The sequence below is a fragment of the Aptenodytes forsteri genome, unplaced genomic scaffold, assembly GCF_000699145.1.
Source record: "Aptenodytes forsteri isolate BGI_AS27 unplaced genomic scaffold, ASM69914v1 Scaffold96, whole genome shotgun sequence".
Taxonomy (NCBI): Eukaryota; Metazoa; Chordata; class Aves; order Sphenisciformes; family Spheniscidae; genus Aptenodytes; species Aptenodytes forsteri.
The window spans coordinates 7,909,241-7,927,695 of record NW_008795029.1 but is presented as its reverse complement, the minus strand read 5'-3'; the positions used below and the strand labels follow the sequence as shown (position 1 = coordinate 7,927,695).

The window sequence follows — 18,455 nt, the reverse complement described above, 5'->3', positions numbered from 1 at the left end:
GACTGTACACCGATGAGCAAGAGCAGATCTGGGCTTTTAACATATCCGTGTCAACGTGCAGAACTGCTGTTTCTTTCGTGGTTTATGAATTCACTCATATTGTGCTTAATCGCAGAGCACCGCCGATTATAGGATACTTGCCTTTTGAAGTGCTGGGTACTTCTGGCTACGACTATTACCATATAGATGACCTAGAGCTGCTAGCAAGGTGCCATGAACACTGTAAGTATCGCATAGCCCAGGTTCCTCTGGAGTCACTGGGACACCTCTTTTCACTGAAATGTAGTTTCAGTTAAAATTGGTTTAAACTTGGAAGGTGAGGTTTGACCCTTGCCTCACGCCTGTATGTCTTAGCGGACTTATAGCAGATTGGGGGCACCGCAGCTGATCGGCATCTAGGCCAGACTTATCAAGCTCTGAAAAATACAATTTTACCTTCTAAATCCCCAGAAGCAGTTAGCAAGACTCACTGAATGGATAAAATACACCAGATTAGACACCTGCTCTACTAGTAAAGAATATACAAGAATAGTTCAAGCAATCTCAGAGGAGATCCTATTTTGTAAAATTCTGGCAGATTATTTACCCTAATGTTGTTCACCGTGTATTTGGGATTACCTGTGATTATTTAAATATAGTCTGTTAAGATTTAATTGAACAACTCTTTCACTAAGTAAAGAAAATGAGGCAATGCTTTTCAAATATTTGCTTACAGAACTGGCTGGAACATCTCAGCTTACCACCTCTGGGTGTCCTGAAAATATCCCGTCAACATTAGTTTTTAATGTTTAACAAGATAAATGTTGCCATTAAAATATAGAAAGGCTAAATATGTGCATATTTGGGAACCCCTTGAAATCGCTGGGGGAAAAAAGCAGAGATTAATTTTGTTGGTGAATTTTTAAAACCTTTAATACACCTCAGTTTACAGCACTTTGAATTCTTGTCAGTCTGGGAATTTTCTTTCAGTTTCAAATGATTTTTGTCTTTGCACGATGTTATCTCCTATAATCACTTCATTCTGCAGAGAATACACATCTTTTCAAGCATTTTTATCCTGTACTTTTCTGCTATAGAACTTAAGATGATCACTCTTAGAAATTAATCCCAGATGCCTAATTAAGCAGTATGTGATCAGCATATAAACCAGGCTAAGATCTACGTTTAAGTTGTAGCAGATGTTAATGCATTAGTGTCCAAAGTTAAGGTTGATTGTACCGTGTAGGAATGTACTGTTCAAAGCATCAGAAGAAGATACATACCGATCTTCATGATATTTGCTCTATCACACAACTGACAGGATGACTCACTCGAAAGGTGCTGAGACTCCTGTCTCCCTTGGGAATCAATGGGGCAACAGATATTTTTGTCACTCTTCACATTTCATGTCATTTTCACATCGGAAACTGTGCTACAAGCTGTGTGTATTTTCTGCTGACAGTGATGCAGTTTGGCAAGGGGAAGTCGTGCTGCTATCGGTTTCTGACCAAAGGACAGCAGTGGATCTGGCTCCAGACCCATTACTATATCACCTACCACCAGTGGAACTCCAAGCCAGAGTTCATTGTGTGCACACACATGGTGGTAAGGTATGGAAACTCCTGTCAACCAGCGGGGACATAAAGGACAGTAAGATAAAGGCATCCTCATGACTGCCAACGTTTTCTCTATAGAAACACGATGTCTTTTATGTAACAAAAATGAAGCCTGAACTCTCTGAAGGAAATATGTTCATTATAAAAAAATTATCAGCCTAAACCTTACTTTATGCTAAGCTTGATTTGTCAATCATGAGTTTAGGGGCAGATTAACTGTTGCATTTTTCCATTTTGTGCAAAAATAGGGAATAGACAGATCCCTTAACTATTCACTTCCTCTAATCCTTATGTTGCTTTTAAAGAGATGTGTGGAAGCTTTCCAGTGAAGTTATAAAGTGGTTGTAGGATGTGAACTTGACCTTTATATATACACTTCTGTAATATACTTTTTGACTTCAGGAAGACAGGAACAGCAAAAACTGAAAATTAAAACAGTCTCTCAAATGTCATTCAGTAGCATTTGACTTACTTAAGTGATTTTTCAGCTGTTCATTTAACCCGTAAAATGTCACAATAATTTGTTCCTCCACTTGCTTAAAGCACATTTTATGAAATATAACAATACCATGTTGATACATAGAATTATATTTTCCATTCAGTTATGCAGATGTTCGGGTGGAGAGGAGACAAGAGATGGGCTTGGAAGAAGTGTCCTCAGAGGTTGTGTCCTCAGCACTAAAGGTACAACGAGGAAAGCTTTTTTCATGAATATATGTAGTAATCACAACTTGTTCCTATGTTAACATCAGTGAAGACTCCAGCATTGTCTTTCTGGGTGGATTCCCCAAACTTCCAAATTCATTGCTCACTTCGATAACTTTAACGTAAATTGGATAAGCTCATGAAAGGATAAACCTGGAGATCAGTAACAGCCACAAATGAAGTGAAACATGGGCAGAGGCAATGTGAGAGATCTCCACTTTTCCTTGGTGAGGTACTACAGTTTAAAGATTCATTTGGACATGTTCTGGCAATCAGCCTTCTTGGCTACATCTCAGTGATCTGCTGAGGGAAGAAAGAAAAGCTCCTCCTCGGTGCACGGCTGAGTGTCTCAAAGAGGTTGCAGTTGCTGTCACATCCAACTGAACGCAAAAGAAAGATTCAGAAAAACATCTGAAGCCACAAAATGACTATGGCAGTAGTTTGCTATTTATTTCCAACTCAGTGATAGCTCTTCGTAAAATGCATTAGTCAGATGCTATTTGGAAGGGATATTGACACCTGTGCCCAGGTCTTCTGCTGGCCTACCTGGGATTAGTTCTGCTCAATTCATTTTAGGCCAGCCAAAGAACTGGGTGTGCAACCATTACCAGATGCATTTCAAAATGTTTTCACCCTGACAGATGCAATAGCTATTCCCTTTTTTTTTGTTTGTTTTAGGACAGTGGCGCCAGCTTGGATCCTGAACAGCACTTTAATGCACTTGATATTGGTGCCTCAATCCTCAGCGCTAGTCGGACACCCTCAGTATCATCCAGGAGCTCACCAAAATCTTCCCACACACCCAAGTCGGACCCAGCATGTGAGTGGCATTCCTGGGTTACTGCATTATTTTTAATTTAGCCAAGTTACAGAATGTGTGCCTATATACCACAGCTGCTAATTTAACAGTTATTTATGAGGTATTGATGATATGTCTTTGTCACTGACAATGAGCTGCATAATCTGAAATGGTAACGTGCAAGAGGGGAGGTTCTAGTGCAACCATCCATACACTGGAAAACGGGTAGCAGGACTAGCCATGAGGCCTGCTGTTTCGATCTGTTCTGAAAATGAGGACTTCTCTCTTCAGATTTGAAGGCATCAGTATAAGCAATACAAGGCCCCTCTAGACTTACATGAGCAATAACAGCCTGTGGGTGATTCTCTTCTGGCCAAGATTCAGGATGCTCCAGCCAAGACTTGGGCACACCTTATACACTCCTTCTGCTCCCTGGTCTGGAAGAAAAGCCAATGAGCTAACCTAAATTTATAGTTATTTGGCCCATACGAAGGGAGTTCCAGCTGTTTTAGAACAGCTCTTGGGTCCTTTTGCTCCATTCGTTGGAGCACAGAATCATAATCTGTCTCATTTACTTTTATCTTTGCCCAGGCCCTCCTTATCAGTTTAGTTTTACTGCCATTGAAGCCAACAAGAACAGCCTTGACTCCTGCTGGAATGTAGCCAGGCCGTAATCATTTCTAGCCAGGTCTCGTTGTAATTCCCACTTCAAACAGGGATGATTTCCAGCGTGTGAGAACTCACCGGTACTTTTCTTGCAGCTACACCAACAAAGCTGATTGCAGAGTCTAACACTCCCTTGCCAAGAACACCGAGCACGCAGCAGGATTTATCCGTGCATAGACTCAGTCAACCTACTGCTCTTCAGGTAACTTCACAAAGCGTCATCAAAATAGGCAGACAGTATAAAGCATGTGCCACATACGCAGCTTAGCAATTGAAAATGACTTACACAGAAGCCATGGCATTAGAAGAAACCTAAAATTTAAAGGAGCCAAACTTATAAATAAAGTTTTGTTGTTTTGTTTTTAACCCAGGTTTCTTTGCCTTCTCAACCTTCATGTGAGCTTCTCCCACAGCAGTTGCTGCCTCAAGCAACTCTGCAAAATCAGCCTGCAACTCTGGCACAGGTTAGTTGGGAATTTGGAAGCGCAATAGGTCACTTGCCTATCTCCTGATATTTTCTCCTTTTGGGGCTTTTAGGTTACCTCTTTAGTAGCTAAAATCCCCAAATCCACCAGCTCTCAAACGCTTAAAATATCGTGGGAAAGTAATCTGAATTGTACACTTGTGTGTTTAAACATGTATCTGCATACAGGCATTCAGAGCAGAAGCCCAGGTGCACCAAGCCCAGGTTCAGGTGCACACGCACATCTATTTCACCGGAGGACAAAAAACAGACAGAAAAAGAGTTTTCAACTTTGCTTCTACAGAATCAGGTCCCATCAAAGTCAAGGTCGCAATGAGAATTAAAACCAAAGGCACCCGGTCCTCCTAAAAACACCTGTTTGGCTGTGCTGGTGCAGAACTAACCAGCAGTAAAGGACATGCAAGTTCAACAAAAACCATTTCGTGAGTGTGCCAGTAATGGTGAGGATGCTGCTGGAGACAAATTCCTCCAGTGAAAACTATTAACCCATATCTCAAAAGTGGGCGATGGCCCAAAAAGCCACCTCAGTGTTTCATTTGCAGTGGATTTTGAAGGAGTAAATTTGAGTACCATGTTCCCATCACATTGTTTCTCTCCTGTGGTCGTGCTGTGATGATACACCCCATCATCCTCCGATTTTAGAAATGATAAAGTAGTCCTGGACCTAGGCTGCTTCTGCTATTGGTACCCTGTACTCCTTCACAAGATCCCCGAGTTTCTTCCTGTAGCGTATAAAACATATAAAGTCCTGAGGAACCCTGCTTTAAAATAACAAATTCTCATTTATCTTCTATGTTTAATATTCTTTCCACGACTCCACACCAGCATGCAGCGAAGAAACAGCATATCAATTATCTGCTCTGAGCATTCATTTTCTTTTACAGATATTTCTCTCCGTTACTCATTAATGCACTTCCAAACATCAATTAGGTTATTTATTATAAACCTGCGCATGTTTTGTTTGACTTTTTTCTACCTCCCTTTCATCTCCATCAAAGCTCTTTGTGAAGAGATGCTTTCCAGTCGTTTACCGAGAGCCTCGCTGCCTTGCCTCTTCCCAGTAAAACGCTCTTACTGGCACGCCAGCTCCATTTCTTCTCCGCCAAGTCGGAGCGCCGTCCAGTCGCACGGCCACTGGTTCAGCCTCTTTGGACTGGCTAAATCTCGGTGAAAGGAAGAGGGCTGACTCGAGTCTGTCTACACAGGCAGCCCTCTGGCAGCCCTCTTCTGGACTGGCAGCAAAGTCACAGCAATGCTCCTGGCGAAGCTCAAGATGGAGCTTCCCTTGGTGCGGAGCAGGGAAGTAGCACCAGGGTGTTGCAGCTCAGGTTGCCGAGGCTCGCACCCCATAGCGATACTCCTGGGAAAAGCAGCAAATCTTCACAGCCTTGGGTGATTTTCATAAACTATTATGAAAATTATGAAACTATTCTGTACTTCCCACCTTAAAATAAAAAACGTGTCAGCCTACAGCAAGATAATCCATTATTTAAAAGACAAGGGGCCTGCAGCGCTAAGCGAGTGAGGGACGAAACCCAGGTACGCGTGCTTCCCACCACGAACATTTCCTCAGTTTCCCAGTTGACCGTCTGGTGGCAGAACACGAGCTCATCGCTTTTAGAAATAGCATGGCCGGGCGCTCCGCTGCCAGCCGACGAGGAGGAGCCGCACAGGTTGCTCCCCGCTGCCTTTCGGCCGCTCGCCCTCAGCTGAAGGTGATCGATGGCAGGAGCTGAAAGGCCGTACGCCGAGCCTGACCACGCAGGGCCCCGGCACTCTGATGGGTGTCCTTGCAGCTAACATTCAGCTACGGGGCAGTAGCTGGGGGGGGGGAGGACATTTTAAACGGCCACGACCGCATCTGCAGCAAGCAGTTAGCTCCCGCCTCAGGCGCCATCTGCTTGAACTTTGATTAGTTTTATTTCGAGCACAGGCTGCGATGGTTTTGTCTCTGCTGAAATGCGGTTTTAGCTTCTGCCTTGCTTGCCTGAATGAACAGACACCACAGTACTAGGTGTCACCTGAATGTAAATGGTTTACTTTAAACCAAGTGCTCCCTATTAGAATATTTGTTTGTTTGCCTTCCTCATTGTAATAAATTAAAATCCCCTACAACACAGCGGATGTTGATCTGAATAATATAATTAGCACTAATAATCCGTTTGGGATTGCACAGGTGTTATTCAGAAGACAGAAAGAATGAACAAGTTGTTCGGTGAGCTGCAAAACTAATGAAACCCAGTTTCCCAGGGGCTGTGCCTTGCAAGGCTAGCACATGGACCCAGCCTTCCCCGCAGGAGGGCAACGAGCGGGTCCCTCTCTCCTTTGCTCAGCTATAGCTCTCATGAAATTACAGCAACCTGGTATTTTTGAGACACGTGCTCCCCACCACGAACATTTCCTCAGTTTCCCAGTTGACCGTCTGGTGGCAGAACACGAGCTCATCGCTTTTAGAAATAGCATGGCCGGGCGCTCCGCTGCCAGCCGACGAGGAGGAGCCGCACAGGTTGCTCCCCGCTGCCTTTCGGCCGCTCGCCCTCAGCTGAAGGTGATCGATGGCAGGAGCTGAAAGGCCGTACGCCGAGCCTGACCACGCAGGGCCCCGGCACTCTGATGGGTGTCCTTGCAGCTAACATTCAGCTACGGGGCAGTAGCTGGGGGGGGGAAGGACATTTTAAACGGCCACGACCGCATCTGCAGCAAGCAGTTAGCTCCCGCCTCAGGCGCCATCTGCTTGAACTTTGATTAGTTTTATTTCGAGCACAGGCTGCGATGGTTTTGTCTCTGCTGAAATGCGGTTTTAGCTTCTGCCTTGCTTGCCTGAATGAACAGACACCACAGTACTAGGTGTCACCTGAATGTAAATGGTTTACTTTAAACCAAGTGCTCCCTATTAGAATATTTGTTTGTTTGCCTTCCTCATTGTAATAAATTAAAATCCCCTACAACACAGCGGATGTTGATGACTGAATAATAATTAGCACTAATAATCCGTTTGGGATTGCACAGGTGTTATTCAGAAGACAGAAAGAATGAACAAGTTGTTCGGTGAGCTGCAAAACTAATGAAACCCAGTTTCCCAGGGGCTGTGCCTTGCAAGGCTAGCACATGGACCCAGCCTTCCCCGCAGGAGGGCAAGGAGCAGGTCCCTCTCTCCTTTGCTCAGCTATAGCTCTCATGAAATTACAGCAACCTGGTATTTTTGAGACACTCACAACTCTGTTGCATGTCTCTAGCATTGACCAGCAGCACTGAAAGTTGAAAGGTAGGCAGAAAAAAAAGGTTCAAAGGAAACGGAGCTAAAAAATACATAGGTTCTCTTTTCGTTACCCAGCCACCTATTGTCATGAAACCTGTAGGAACAGAATGTCTTTGAGTTGTCTGTCTTTTTATTCATCACATCTGGAATGGGGGACCATCCCGACAGACACAAGGGGCCGTAGGTCCCCTCCCCTGGCTGCAGCCCCCCAGCACCTAGAGAGAGGGAGTAACCCTGGCACCCTGCGGTGGCACCCGGTGGAGAAAAACGCCCCTCCTCGGGCACAGTCCAGCTGGCCTGTTTCAGATGTCCATGCTGGCAGAGAGGAGTCACAGCCCAGAAGTGCCGATCCCTCTCCCTGGGCTGCCCAGCCTGTCTGGACCGTCAGCGGCGGTGCATCGAGCCCAGTGGATTGTGCCCATCCCTAACCCGAACGCCTGCTGACACAATCCCAAAAGCATCTTTTTTTTTTTTTTTAAGAAACCAGACTAAAATTATTGCTGTGGGGTTTTTTGTCTGCGTTAACAAACCTTGATTAAACTGGTGATCCTCTGCAATTATAGATATCTCACAGATTGAGTCTTCCACGTTTGACCGTATGTGGAAAGCTGGCACTTTTCTGTGTATAACATGCACTTTTCTGAGGCTCCTACGGAAGTTTGTAAATACCCGAGTGAGACAGATAGCAACTTCGTCTGATGCAAATGGCAGAGTTAAAGCTGTGCAGTGTTTTCTGTGAAACATTTTGAGTTAAGCTCTGTTAATTCATTATACAATTACAGATTTCTCCCCTAATTAGTAGAGCAGTTAATGATCTTGAGATAAATACTCTCTGGTGCAGGTCAACTGCTGTTAGTGTCTCATTGTACAAAAACAATAGAAGCTCTGTAATCACAGGGGTCATGGCTAGAGTTATCAACAAATCTGGGGTTAGAGTGGGAAAGGGAAAAAAGCAAAAGAGAAAGTTCCTTGTCTTCTTCCGAAATGGCTCTTACTCTAGTAGACCAGCTAATTGTTGTTGTTGGTAAGTGTATTAATACAAAAAGCACATGAAAAAGAGAACAAAAAGACAGTACTAGATTAATATGCTAAATTTAAGAAGGTGCTGGAAAAAAATTAAAGAATAATAATTTTAAATCAACAGCAATGTATTTTTGTGTGCCACTTTGCAAAGCAAATTCAAATTCAAAACTAAGGCCTGGAAATGGATTTTGTGTCTTATTGAAGTATAAAATGATTATAAAATTATCCGTTATAAAATTCCTTACATTTTTTAATTGAAGAAAATCGAGTTCCTTTCCCTAAGTGTCTTCAAGGAGTTCGCACGTTAATGAAAAGTCTGCCATCAGCGAGCCAGGCAGTTAAAATGAAGCTTTTGGCTAAAATTGTTTTTAATTCCTTTCTGATAAGGATCCTTTTAAAGACTTAAGAGTAGTCCTCACTAACAGAGTTCACGTAAAGAGAATTAGGTTGCGAGACTTGGCGTTTTAAAAAATCCTTCTGTACAGACCCAGGTTAAAGCAGAAATTAGCTGCATCTCATCTAAGCAAGCCTTTGCTACATAGCGTCATTCGACTCCTAAAATCAGGGTACCTGGGACTCTTCAGGTCCGCATTCAGACTAGAACAAGCAGCACCGGACGCCCCTTTGTGTCACTCGCCCTTGTTCCCAAACATCAGAGGTTTCCACTCGTCCATTCCTGGGGTTAATACTTTATACATGGACTAGGCTCTGATGACTTCTCCGCTCTGACTTCTCCCCTTTAACACCAATTAGAAGTAACACAAACTTCCCTTTGGGAGCTTTGACACCATTTTTCTGCTCTGGGGGAGGACCGGGTTGCAGGTGACAGCGCTGCCGTTTGAAGGCAAAAGTGCTGTGGATCACGGCGCCGGAGGCCGAGTGCTCACATCATCTCCTCGGGCAGGCGGGGCAAGCGGCGAGCGCTCGCAGATGCCTCTGCCACCAAAGCGGGCTCTGAGGGCCTCTGCCAGCAGCAACTGCGTGGGCCACCTCAGCAGCCCTCCTTCCCCCCCAAGCAGGGCTGGCCATGAAACTCCCCTCCACCTTGCCACCGCTCTGAGCGGTGACCTCCCAGACTGCACGGGAAAGCCACCCTCTACCTGGTAAATAGAAATAAACCCTCTGAAGTTCCCGTCCTTTCTCACCTACAGGCCATTTACTTGGAGATTTCAGCTTTGCTGAGGGAATGTGAAGGTATTTCATGTATTTAGCTGGTTTAAGGCAAAGCAGTTAGCTGATACAAATCTGACCTGTCACATTTAGATTTCTCTAAGTAGCCAGAAATTTCACTTAACTGTACAGTGCTCTGCTAGCACCAGAGCTCTCCTTAATTCCCTTCTTGTTACCATTTTTGTTTTCCTATTAAAAAGCCAGAAATGGTGTAAGCAGGTGCACCTCCAGGGAGCAGGAAGGCTCCAGCGGCATGCATCAGTGCACCCACTAGCACAGAGCCACTGGAACACCCACAGGAACAGGGCACCATTTTCAAGTCACAGCAAAATTATTATTTTTCTTTTGCCTGGAGACTCACAGCACCGCATGTTTTCAGAGAGGTCTTGGATGCCTTGATTACAGAAAAGCTTACAGACTTTTTGAAGTGTTTTTTTTTTTTTTCTCAAAGACTGTTTTTTACTTTTGGAATATGAGCTCATGCAAAGCAACTATTCCAAAGCCTATTAAAGTAATAATTAACTTTGGTGGACTTTGAATCATACCTGAAAACACCAGATAAAACTAGGAATTTATTGCTGTGTTAGTCCCCTCCGTGCTTATTGAATGATTCCACTTTGTGCCAAGTATTGCTGCTACTGGAGGTTACATTTTCTTCTTGACTCTGATTAGTGATCTCCATTTTGTATTATTATTTAGGATAGCGTTTCTCCCACTGGGCTGAGCTGTTCATTTTACATCACGTATAAAAATAAATTAATGAGTATTTCTTGTAGCTTCACTACTACCCAGCTGTAGAAATCTAGAAAACGTTTATTGTGGTCAGCTGTTGCATGACGCTATAGTAAGTCATCAGCAGAATAAACCATTGCAGCACTGCTATTTCTGTGCGGAAAAAGGAAAGTGTTAGTAAAACACGTCCAGAATATAGAGTTATGCCACACTAAGGGCTCCAAACTACAGGCTAATAAAAATAATGCACTCGCTTGCCATCCAATTAAGATGCTCTTGATATTTTGAAGTAGCATACTCTCAAAAACACTCCTTCTGATAATTCCCTAACAGAACAGGGTCAGTTGTAAGCAGATCACGCTAACTGAGGAAATTTAATGTATGCGCATAAAATTGAAAATAGACAAGATTTATCTCTGCCTAGATGTCAGTATATTACAAACACGTCTTTTATTCCTTTGGCTGTGCTTTACAATCAAGAAACCAATAACGTCTTACAGAACAATGTTCTACTGAGGCCTGTTTGTATTATAATGACTGATTTTTCCCCCTTTTCTTTCGGTTCTCGGCACAGTTCAGCATGTTCCAGACCATCAAGGACCAGCTAGAGCAGCGCACCCGGATCCTGCAGGCCAACATCCGGTGGCAGCAGGAGGAGCTCCAGAAGATACAGGAGCAGCTCTGCCTGGTCCAGGACTCCAGTGTACAGGTGCGTTACTGCTGGGAGGGGCAGAGCAAAGCATCCTCTCTCACATGGCCGTTGATAGGGTTGGCAACTTAAAATTGGCTCAAGAGTCCAGGAAATCTGGACACGTGGAAACCAGCTCATCTGAATGAGGATGTTGCCCTCTGAAAGCCTTTTGAGTAACCTATGTCAAGAAAGATTTAAGAGCTCTCTGGAAGAAAAGAAGTATCTCAACCTTAGGAGGAGAAGAATTTGGGTCATTTACGGTAGCATTTTAATACTTTATCTACTGAGTCTTCAGACTGAGCAGCTGTAATAGAAAAGTGTTCAAGTTCAAACTCGGCAATGATTATGTCTCTCCAGTTCCTTAGCTTCCATCCAGTCACTGCTTGCTTCATGTTGGCATCACTCGTGCTCAGTATCTTGTCTGTCCAGCTCTTCCTTAGCCAACAGCCCTCCTTCAGGCAGTGCTCATCTCGTTCATTCGCTCCCTGTTTTCCTGACCCTACCCCAGCCTGGATACAGAGCACAAGAGATTAATTTCCTTGTCACGCTAAAAAACCCCAAACCTCTGCTGATGTTCATTTGTTCACACCCAGGAGGTGTCTGAATTTGTTCTTCACTGGACTAGCATAAGCCTTTAGGGCGAAGCTGACTGAGCCTGCTCTTCTTCTGCCTTTGATACCTCCTACACAGAGCTAGAATTTACTAAGTACAGTATCTGCTTTTAATTCACCAGGTACAGTATCTGCTTTGTACTATGCCTTATGTCTACCAAACACCGGAACTAGTAGCAAGTGCAGTTCAGTACGTCGCAGGTCTCACTTAACGACAAATGGACAAATCATCCAGTTTTATGGAAATTTTCTGGATGCGGGGTGATTACTGCTCTGTTCCTCAAAATTTAACTATAAATGCCAGGTTAAACGACCCTTGCTAGAAATGTTGCACTGGGGACCCACTGTGAGTATTGTACTAAAAAGATTTTTTTAGAAGACAAGCTCTGTCACAGAAATTAATATCTCAAAGAACATTCTTAAGCACAGGATGAAAACCTGGGACCTGCTGAAGTCAGCGGGAATTTTGCTCCCAACTTCCACAGAAATAGACTCTCACCCATCATCAGCATCTGTGAAATGCAGTTTCACACATTAAAACAAATTGGGATTGTATGTTTAGGCAATTAAGGGATCAGTGAAGCCAAATCAGAAACTTTGCCACCTAAGTTGCTGCATGTGCACTGCTGTAAGACAGCACAGCAGTGGTGGGTCCCAACACCAGGGCTCTCTGTTCCTGGTGCCATATAAGCATATAGGTAGACCAGGTTTAACTTCAGTGCGTTTCTTCTACCGGCTCTGCGCTGACTTTGATTAATGGGAAGGGAAAGTCTCTCTGCAATTAACTGGTCTTCAGTTCCGAATCATGTCATATGTCTGAAAGCTATTATTGTTATTATGAATATCAAGAGACGTGATATTCTCACTTCCTCTCTTTTTAATTGGGTGAAAATCATTACTCTCTCCTGGTGAAGTCTTCAATAGTCACATACACTCATCCTTTTTTTTTTTTTTTTTTTGCATAATTCAGGCAAAAATAGAAGATCAGAGCACATTCTTATATGCAGGAAACGGATTTTATTTTTACATAGCTGTCTCCCATATGCGCTATGGCACATTTAATAACCCAAAGACTGTGGGACAGATTCTCAGATAAGCTCATAGGGAGCTCAAGCAGAGAGAAGAGGAGGCCCAGTGCGTAAATGGTGGGTAGTTCTGTACTGCTCACCCCATACCAATCTGTAGCTCTGAGTTATACCGTTTGGGTGATCCTCTCCCCGACAAAGACTGTACCGGGTTGGAATATATTTTCAGAGGAATATATTTTCAGACCAGTACAAGTTCTCTGATCTTAGTGCTGACCATTTCCCAGCTTACTGCAGATGCAGAAGTGAGAGGCAGGGGGACTGGAGGGCAGCTCGGAAATGCAGGGGCTGCGTATCTGCCTGAAGGGGCAATGCTGGACGGGGAGGTTCGGGTGCCTTTTGCCTGAAGGGGCAATGCTGGACGGGGAGGGTCATCCTCTGTACTTCGGGTGCCTTCCAGTCTCCTCAGGGCAATCTAACAAGGCGATGAGATGTGAGCGGTCACAATGACTCATGGCCAGGGCCTCTTCCTACTCCCACTTTCTCTAGGTTAAAAAAGCCCAAAGAAATTACTGTGCTGTTATAGGGATAGAGCGAGACCAGGAATTAGCTTTGTCTTATTTGGCTAGGGGCAACTTGAAAGAAAGCCTCACACTTTTGCATGCAGCGCTTCTGTGACTCGCAAGCAGCGAGGAGTAAACTCTTAAATCAGAAATCCAACCACGTGCTTTGCCGCACAGACTTCATCGTTCAGAGAGCTGGATGTCTGCAGACATTGATCTGTGTCTATTATCAGAGCTACAAAGCATAGTAGCAAACAGGCGAGCATTACTATCAAGCACATTTCTGGTCTCTTTAATATTCCGCGTAGAAGAGCTGTAAGCATGGGGGAGTGCCTTAGGCTGTCTGAAAAGGGGGAAGTGTTCTCCGGTTTTCCCTCGTTAGCTGATTTATTAGCATATCTTCCCCACTGGTTCACTCCCTTCCACACAGAATTGTACAGGTAGCTCTGCGGAGAATTAAGCCCCATTTCCATTTCCTTCAGAGATCTTCAAAACTGCAGTACGGCAGTCCACCAAGAAATGCTTTCCCAAGCAGACAGATGTTGAGTACGGTAATCTGCGTTAGAAACTATTTCCAAGAGCCTCGTGCGATGAAAGATGAAACTAGCAGGAGGGTCGTGGGCCCTGAACAAAAGTGTTCAAAACTCCGTTAAATCCTTGTTACTGCTTTTCCTGACAAACGGAAGTATGAAGGACAGGAGCAGCAAGAGTAACCTCAGAAGTCTGAAGGATGCTGTGTCTGCTCCAGATTTGAACAGTCTAGCTAATGAATTGCGGATGGGGAGGAAGGCAGAAGGGCTGAGCCTGACCAGCCTGCAAGAACTACAAACGAGACCATCCACAGCCACCCATCATTTGCAAACCAGGCTCCCTTCGAAGCCAGTGACTCTCAGCTTCCCAGCGCTGTGCTTCTCATCTTTCTGTATTTTACATAAAGAAAGAGTCTTGATGTCTGTAATGATGAGCCCGAAGGCTATAATCCCCCGATTATCCAAAGGACAGGTAGAGTCAAAAGAGCCATTTTCCTCACGATGTCTTGCCAACGTGATTGATCCATTAGCTGTAGGGACCATCTATCTCGGAATGAGGGGGCAGCAGTGTCAGAGGGTCCCTCCCCTCCCTCGCTGCTTTGCTGCGTATGTTAACAAGCTGGCCAATTAAAAAATATTTGTAAGATGCTTCACTGACTTTGCAGTCCGCAAAATCAGCCACGAGACATGTCATTAGCAGCAGTGCAGTTAGGGGGCTGCTAATTTATCTACTTGGATTTGCTCAGACTGGGAAAGATTTCATTCTTTATTAGGGGGTTTCTGTTGTTACTTAAAGCTGCCGTATTTCAGTGTTTCAGGGGAATTCAGGCAGGACTATCACAAAAGAGGCACGTTATGAAAAAACACTGGTAAGTTTTGTACGAATGAAGCATGTTCTTGCTTTTAGGCTTAACTAGCAGGTAGAAATTCACGCTTTGATCCTCTCTCAGGTTAACTCCTGTTTTGAAGAGGCATCTTGAGTCTTCCAGTTCTGCGGGGACACGGGTTAAATGGCACCATCGCTTCCTGCCCTGAGCAGGAAAATTGGTTTACTGGGATAAACTTGGCTGTAAATTTATAGCATCTTAGCTGCCAACCATTAACCATGCACATTCCTACCCAGTGGCACACTCTGGTAATTGCGAAGTAGGTTACTCTACTTTCTTTCAAGGATAAGCTCCTTGGCCTTCATCTGGAAGTAAGGCGTGCACACAGGCAGAGTAAGTCATTTGCCGCAAGTTCACGCCCTGCCTGACATTCGCATCGATAGATGTTGACTTTGCAGATATTTCTCCAGCACTGTGCACCACGTACAGGGAGAACACTTAAGATAATCCTACTAAAGGTCTTAATTTGCAGTGGTCTGGCCAGTACCAGTGGGCTCACACTTCCCATCACATTTTTGAATCACACCACTTGCTTTACCTGTTCTGAATTTTATACCAAATGTTATATATAAAATTTTATATCAATGGCGACCAGTTTCATTGCTAGAGCTGATCAAGTGAGTTCATTTACAAAACATGTCCAAAGCTTAGCTTCTATTTACAGAAAATAAACAAGAAAATGCATTTTCATAATTTCTGTCTTTCATTTATTCATAATAAGACCTATTTACTTGGCAGAAGTTGCAAGACCATCTGTCTTTCTGATATGTAATGGCTCCAAACTCAGTGAGCAGTGTTTTTAAAAGAAAACACTCAGAGCTAGTTTCAGACCTGCTGTGAGCAGCCCCAACTCTGTTACTTGACCCATTTATTTCTATCAGACGTCTTGGAGATGTGGTTAGCCTACAGCACCTGAAACAAGCCGTTGCTTTAGGTCCATTAACATTTTGATTAATTGCCCTCCTCTCTCAGCTGATGAATGTAAGCTTTGTCTGTACCTTTTTTCTGAGTAAAATCTTGGCACGCAGAAATTCATTAAAAATTTATCATATTTAAATAAAAACTATGTTTTAAAAGCTAGATAAATAAGTACAAATATGATGGATCAACCCATACTTATGCAAAGAAAAGCAATGCATTGTGCCAGTCCTTTGGAGAAAGGTACAGGTTTTTTCTGAGAAAAATCAGAGGGGACATAATAGTTGAGGGAATTGTTAATATAGCAATAAGCTGCAGAAAGGTGTACTAATTACTGGGCGTACCTCAGATGTATTGCTAGGCATGAGACTGATGGATGAATAATGAAGAGAATAATTGTGATTCTGATTTCATTTAAACCCTAAGTAGCGCCGCTTCAATTAATGGAGTTCCACACGTGTAGCAGTGGTGTGGAATCAGAATCAGATCCAAAAATGCCTTCAACTACCTGGGATGCGTACCTCTGTACAGTCCTTGGTGGCGAGAGGCTAGGTTTGAAATATTGCAAAGATAGCTTGTAGCATTAATAATTCATAGTTGTAAAAGATGCCTTTTTCCTCTGTACAGCTATAATAAAAGAAATAGCCCCTAGAAAAGCAAAAATGCCCAAGCCCTACAACTTTTAAAGAAGAAAGCCTCATCTTGCAATGCAGGCATGGAGAGTATATTGTTTACAGAAACACTACCAGAGGAGCTGCTAGCTTTTTTGCACAAGCCAAATGTACGGCACAGTTAGGAAGAACACCGGCTGACAGTTACCTGATGGGAAATCAGATAAATGACGGTGACTGTCTGTTTACACATCTTCCCAATGATAAGGACACAGCCATTCAACACGGACAGTTCTGGCCTGACTGTGGCCTCATTAAAAACATTCGACAACCCAACTGTATGTAAGGCGTTGAATTTCCAGAGACAAATTCAAAAGCAGCCCTGTCTGAAAGGCAGGCTGATTTTGTTGAAAGGAGAAATGAAAGGACTGAAAAGACATGGAGCTACTCTCTCCTCTCTGGTCAGGATGCCCCAGAACACGGAACTGCTTTTACGAGGGCTGTGCCTGCCCCACGGAAACAGGGTTTGTACCTTCAGGACACATTTCACGAGTAATGAGTGCACTCGCAGAACAAGAAATCAAGAAACTAGAGACAGCAGAACTGTTAATGTAGAAAAGATAGGTAATTTCCAACTAACAGTAAATGTATAGCAAATCCAGAAACGTGATTAACTTTATTTTAGAATATAACTTTGGATTTAATTGTCACCTTCATTATCCAAGACAGCTGGGCTATGTAAATAAACCCTCCCCCCCTTCTTTTCCAGATGTTCCTACAGCAGCCGACGGTGTCCCTGAGCTTTAGCAATACTCAGCAGCCGGAGCCACAACAGCTACAGCTGAGGTCAGGGGCCATTTCTCAGCAGCAGCTTGTCCCCAGTCCTCAACTTCAAGGGCAAATTGCATCTTCCCAAACAGCGAACCAGCAAGCACTGAGAGAAGCAAGCGTGATATCGAGCCAGGTAATCATTTCTTTGGATACAGAAGCATTTATATGGAAAGAAGACACTGAGCTGTTATTAAACAAGCAAGTAAAATCGTATCAGTCCTGTAAGTGTGCCTTTGCCTTTCCTTCCCTATTCTCCTATATAAGGGCAGTCTATATAAAGGGTCTCCCTACAGCATTTACTTTACCTTAAATCCCTTTTTTAAGACCTCAGCCGGGAGGGTTGCTTAAGCAGCTGTTTCAGCTTGAAAACTAAGCAGGGGGGCATGCAAAAGGTGCAGATGACTTGCTGTTCTTCAGCTGATCCCGAAAGAAACCTGACCGACCACACTGGAAACTAGCAATAGTGGTGTCGGCAGTGCGACCTCTCAAAATAAGCTTTACCCCCGCTTGCTCCCTGAAGCCAGTCGGACGCCACCAACACAACAAAGCCTGTCTGCTGTGGTGGCACACAGTTGGAATACGTTGAGATTTGTGTGAGACCCCCAGGTTGTGAGCGTAACAGATGCCTGCACGGGAAATAAAGTTCAGCCTCAGTCAGTAGTAACTGAGACCTGTGAAAGCTAGTAGGTTTGGCACGGGGTTTTTTTTCTTATTGCTGGTTTCTCGGCATTTCCAGTTTTTGCTCTTCCACTCACCTGTCGTACCTCCCTTCCCAGAAAACTTAGCTCCTATTTCTGCTACCTGAGTGTGCGGCAAACAGAGCTGCATTGTTATCTTCAGACCCCTCAGCTGTAGCTTTTAACCTCCCACATACCTGTATTATAATGACTCTATTGAAATAAAAAGTGTATCCGTATTACAAATAGAAAAAAAACCCACCATTTTTTTCTTCAGTAAGGTTTATTCCCATCATTGGGCTTTTACGGCGGGGCTAATCGCACCTAACTTCGCTCGGGCCTTCCCGGGGCGTCGTTTGCCGCCTCAGCTGCTTGAGGGCACGGCCGTCCCACATACCTGTATTATAATGACTCTATTGAAATAAAAAGTGTATCCGTATTACAAATAGAAAAAAAACCCACCATTTTTTTCTTCAGTAAGGTTTATTCCCATCATTGGGCTTTTACGGCGGGGCTAATCGCACCTAACTTCGCTCGGGCCTTCCCGGGGCGTCGTTTGCCGCCTCAGCTGCTTGAGGGCACGGCCGGGGCGGCTTCGCTTTCGCAGCGCGCTGCTCCCGAGGGTTTTGCAGGCCGGCAGAACAAAGCGCGGGGCAGCAGCGGGTGCGAAAGGCGCGG

General features: G+C 44.2%; 1 protein-coding gene across 1 annotated transcript in view; it reads left to right on the top strand.

Annotated features, from left to right (window-relative positions):
• The window catches only part of NPAS2 (neuronal PAS domain protein 2), a 55,823-nt gene that overhangs the window by 32,542 nt on the left and 4,826 nt on the right, over nucleotides 1-18,455 (top strand). The window contains exons 10-16 of the mRNA XM_009276172.2: nucleotides 1,442-1,589; nucleotides 2,198-2,279; nucleotides 2,979-3,120; nucleotides 3,861-3,967; nucleotides 4,137-4,228; nucleotides 10,995-11,142; nucleotides 17,039-17,233. Of these exons, the coding sequence (XP_009274447.1) occupies nucleotides 1,442-1,589; nucleotides 2,198-2,279; nucleotides 2,979-3,120; nucleotides 3,861-3,967; nucleotides 4,137-4,228; nucleotides 10,995-11,142; nucleotides 17,039-17,233 (914 nt within the window). The remainder of the gene's footprint in view (nucleotides 1-1,441; nucleotides 1,590-2,197; nucleotides 2,280-2,978; nucleotides 3,121-3,860; nucleotides 3,968-4,136; nucleotides 4,229-10,994; nucleotides 11,143-17,038; nucleotides 17,234-18,455) is intronic.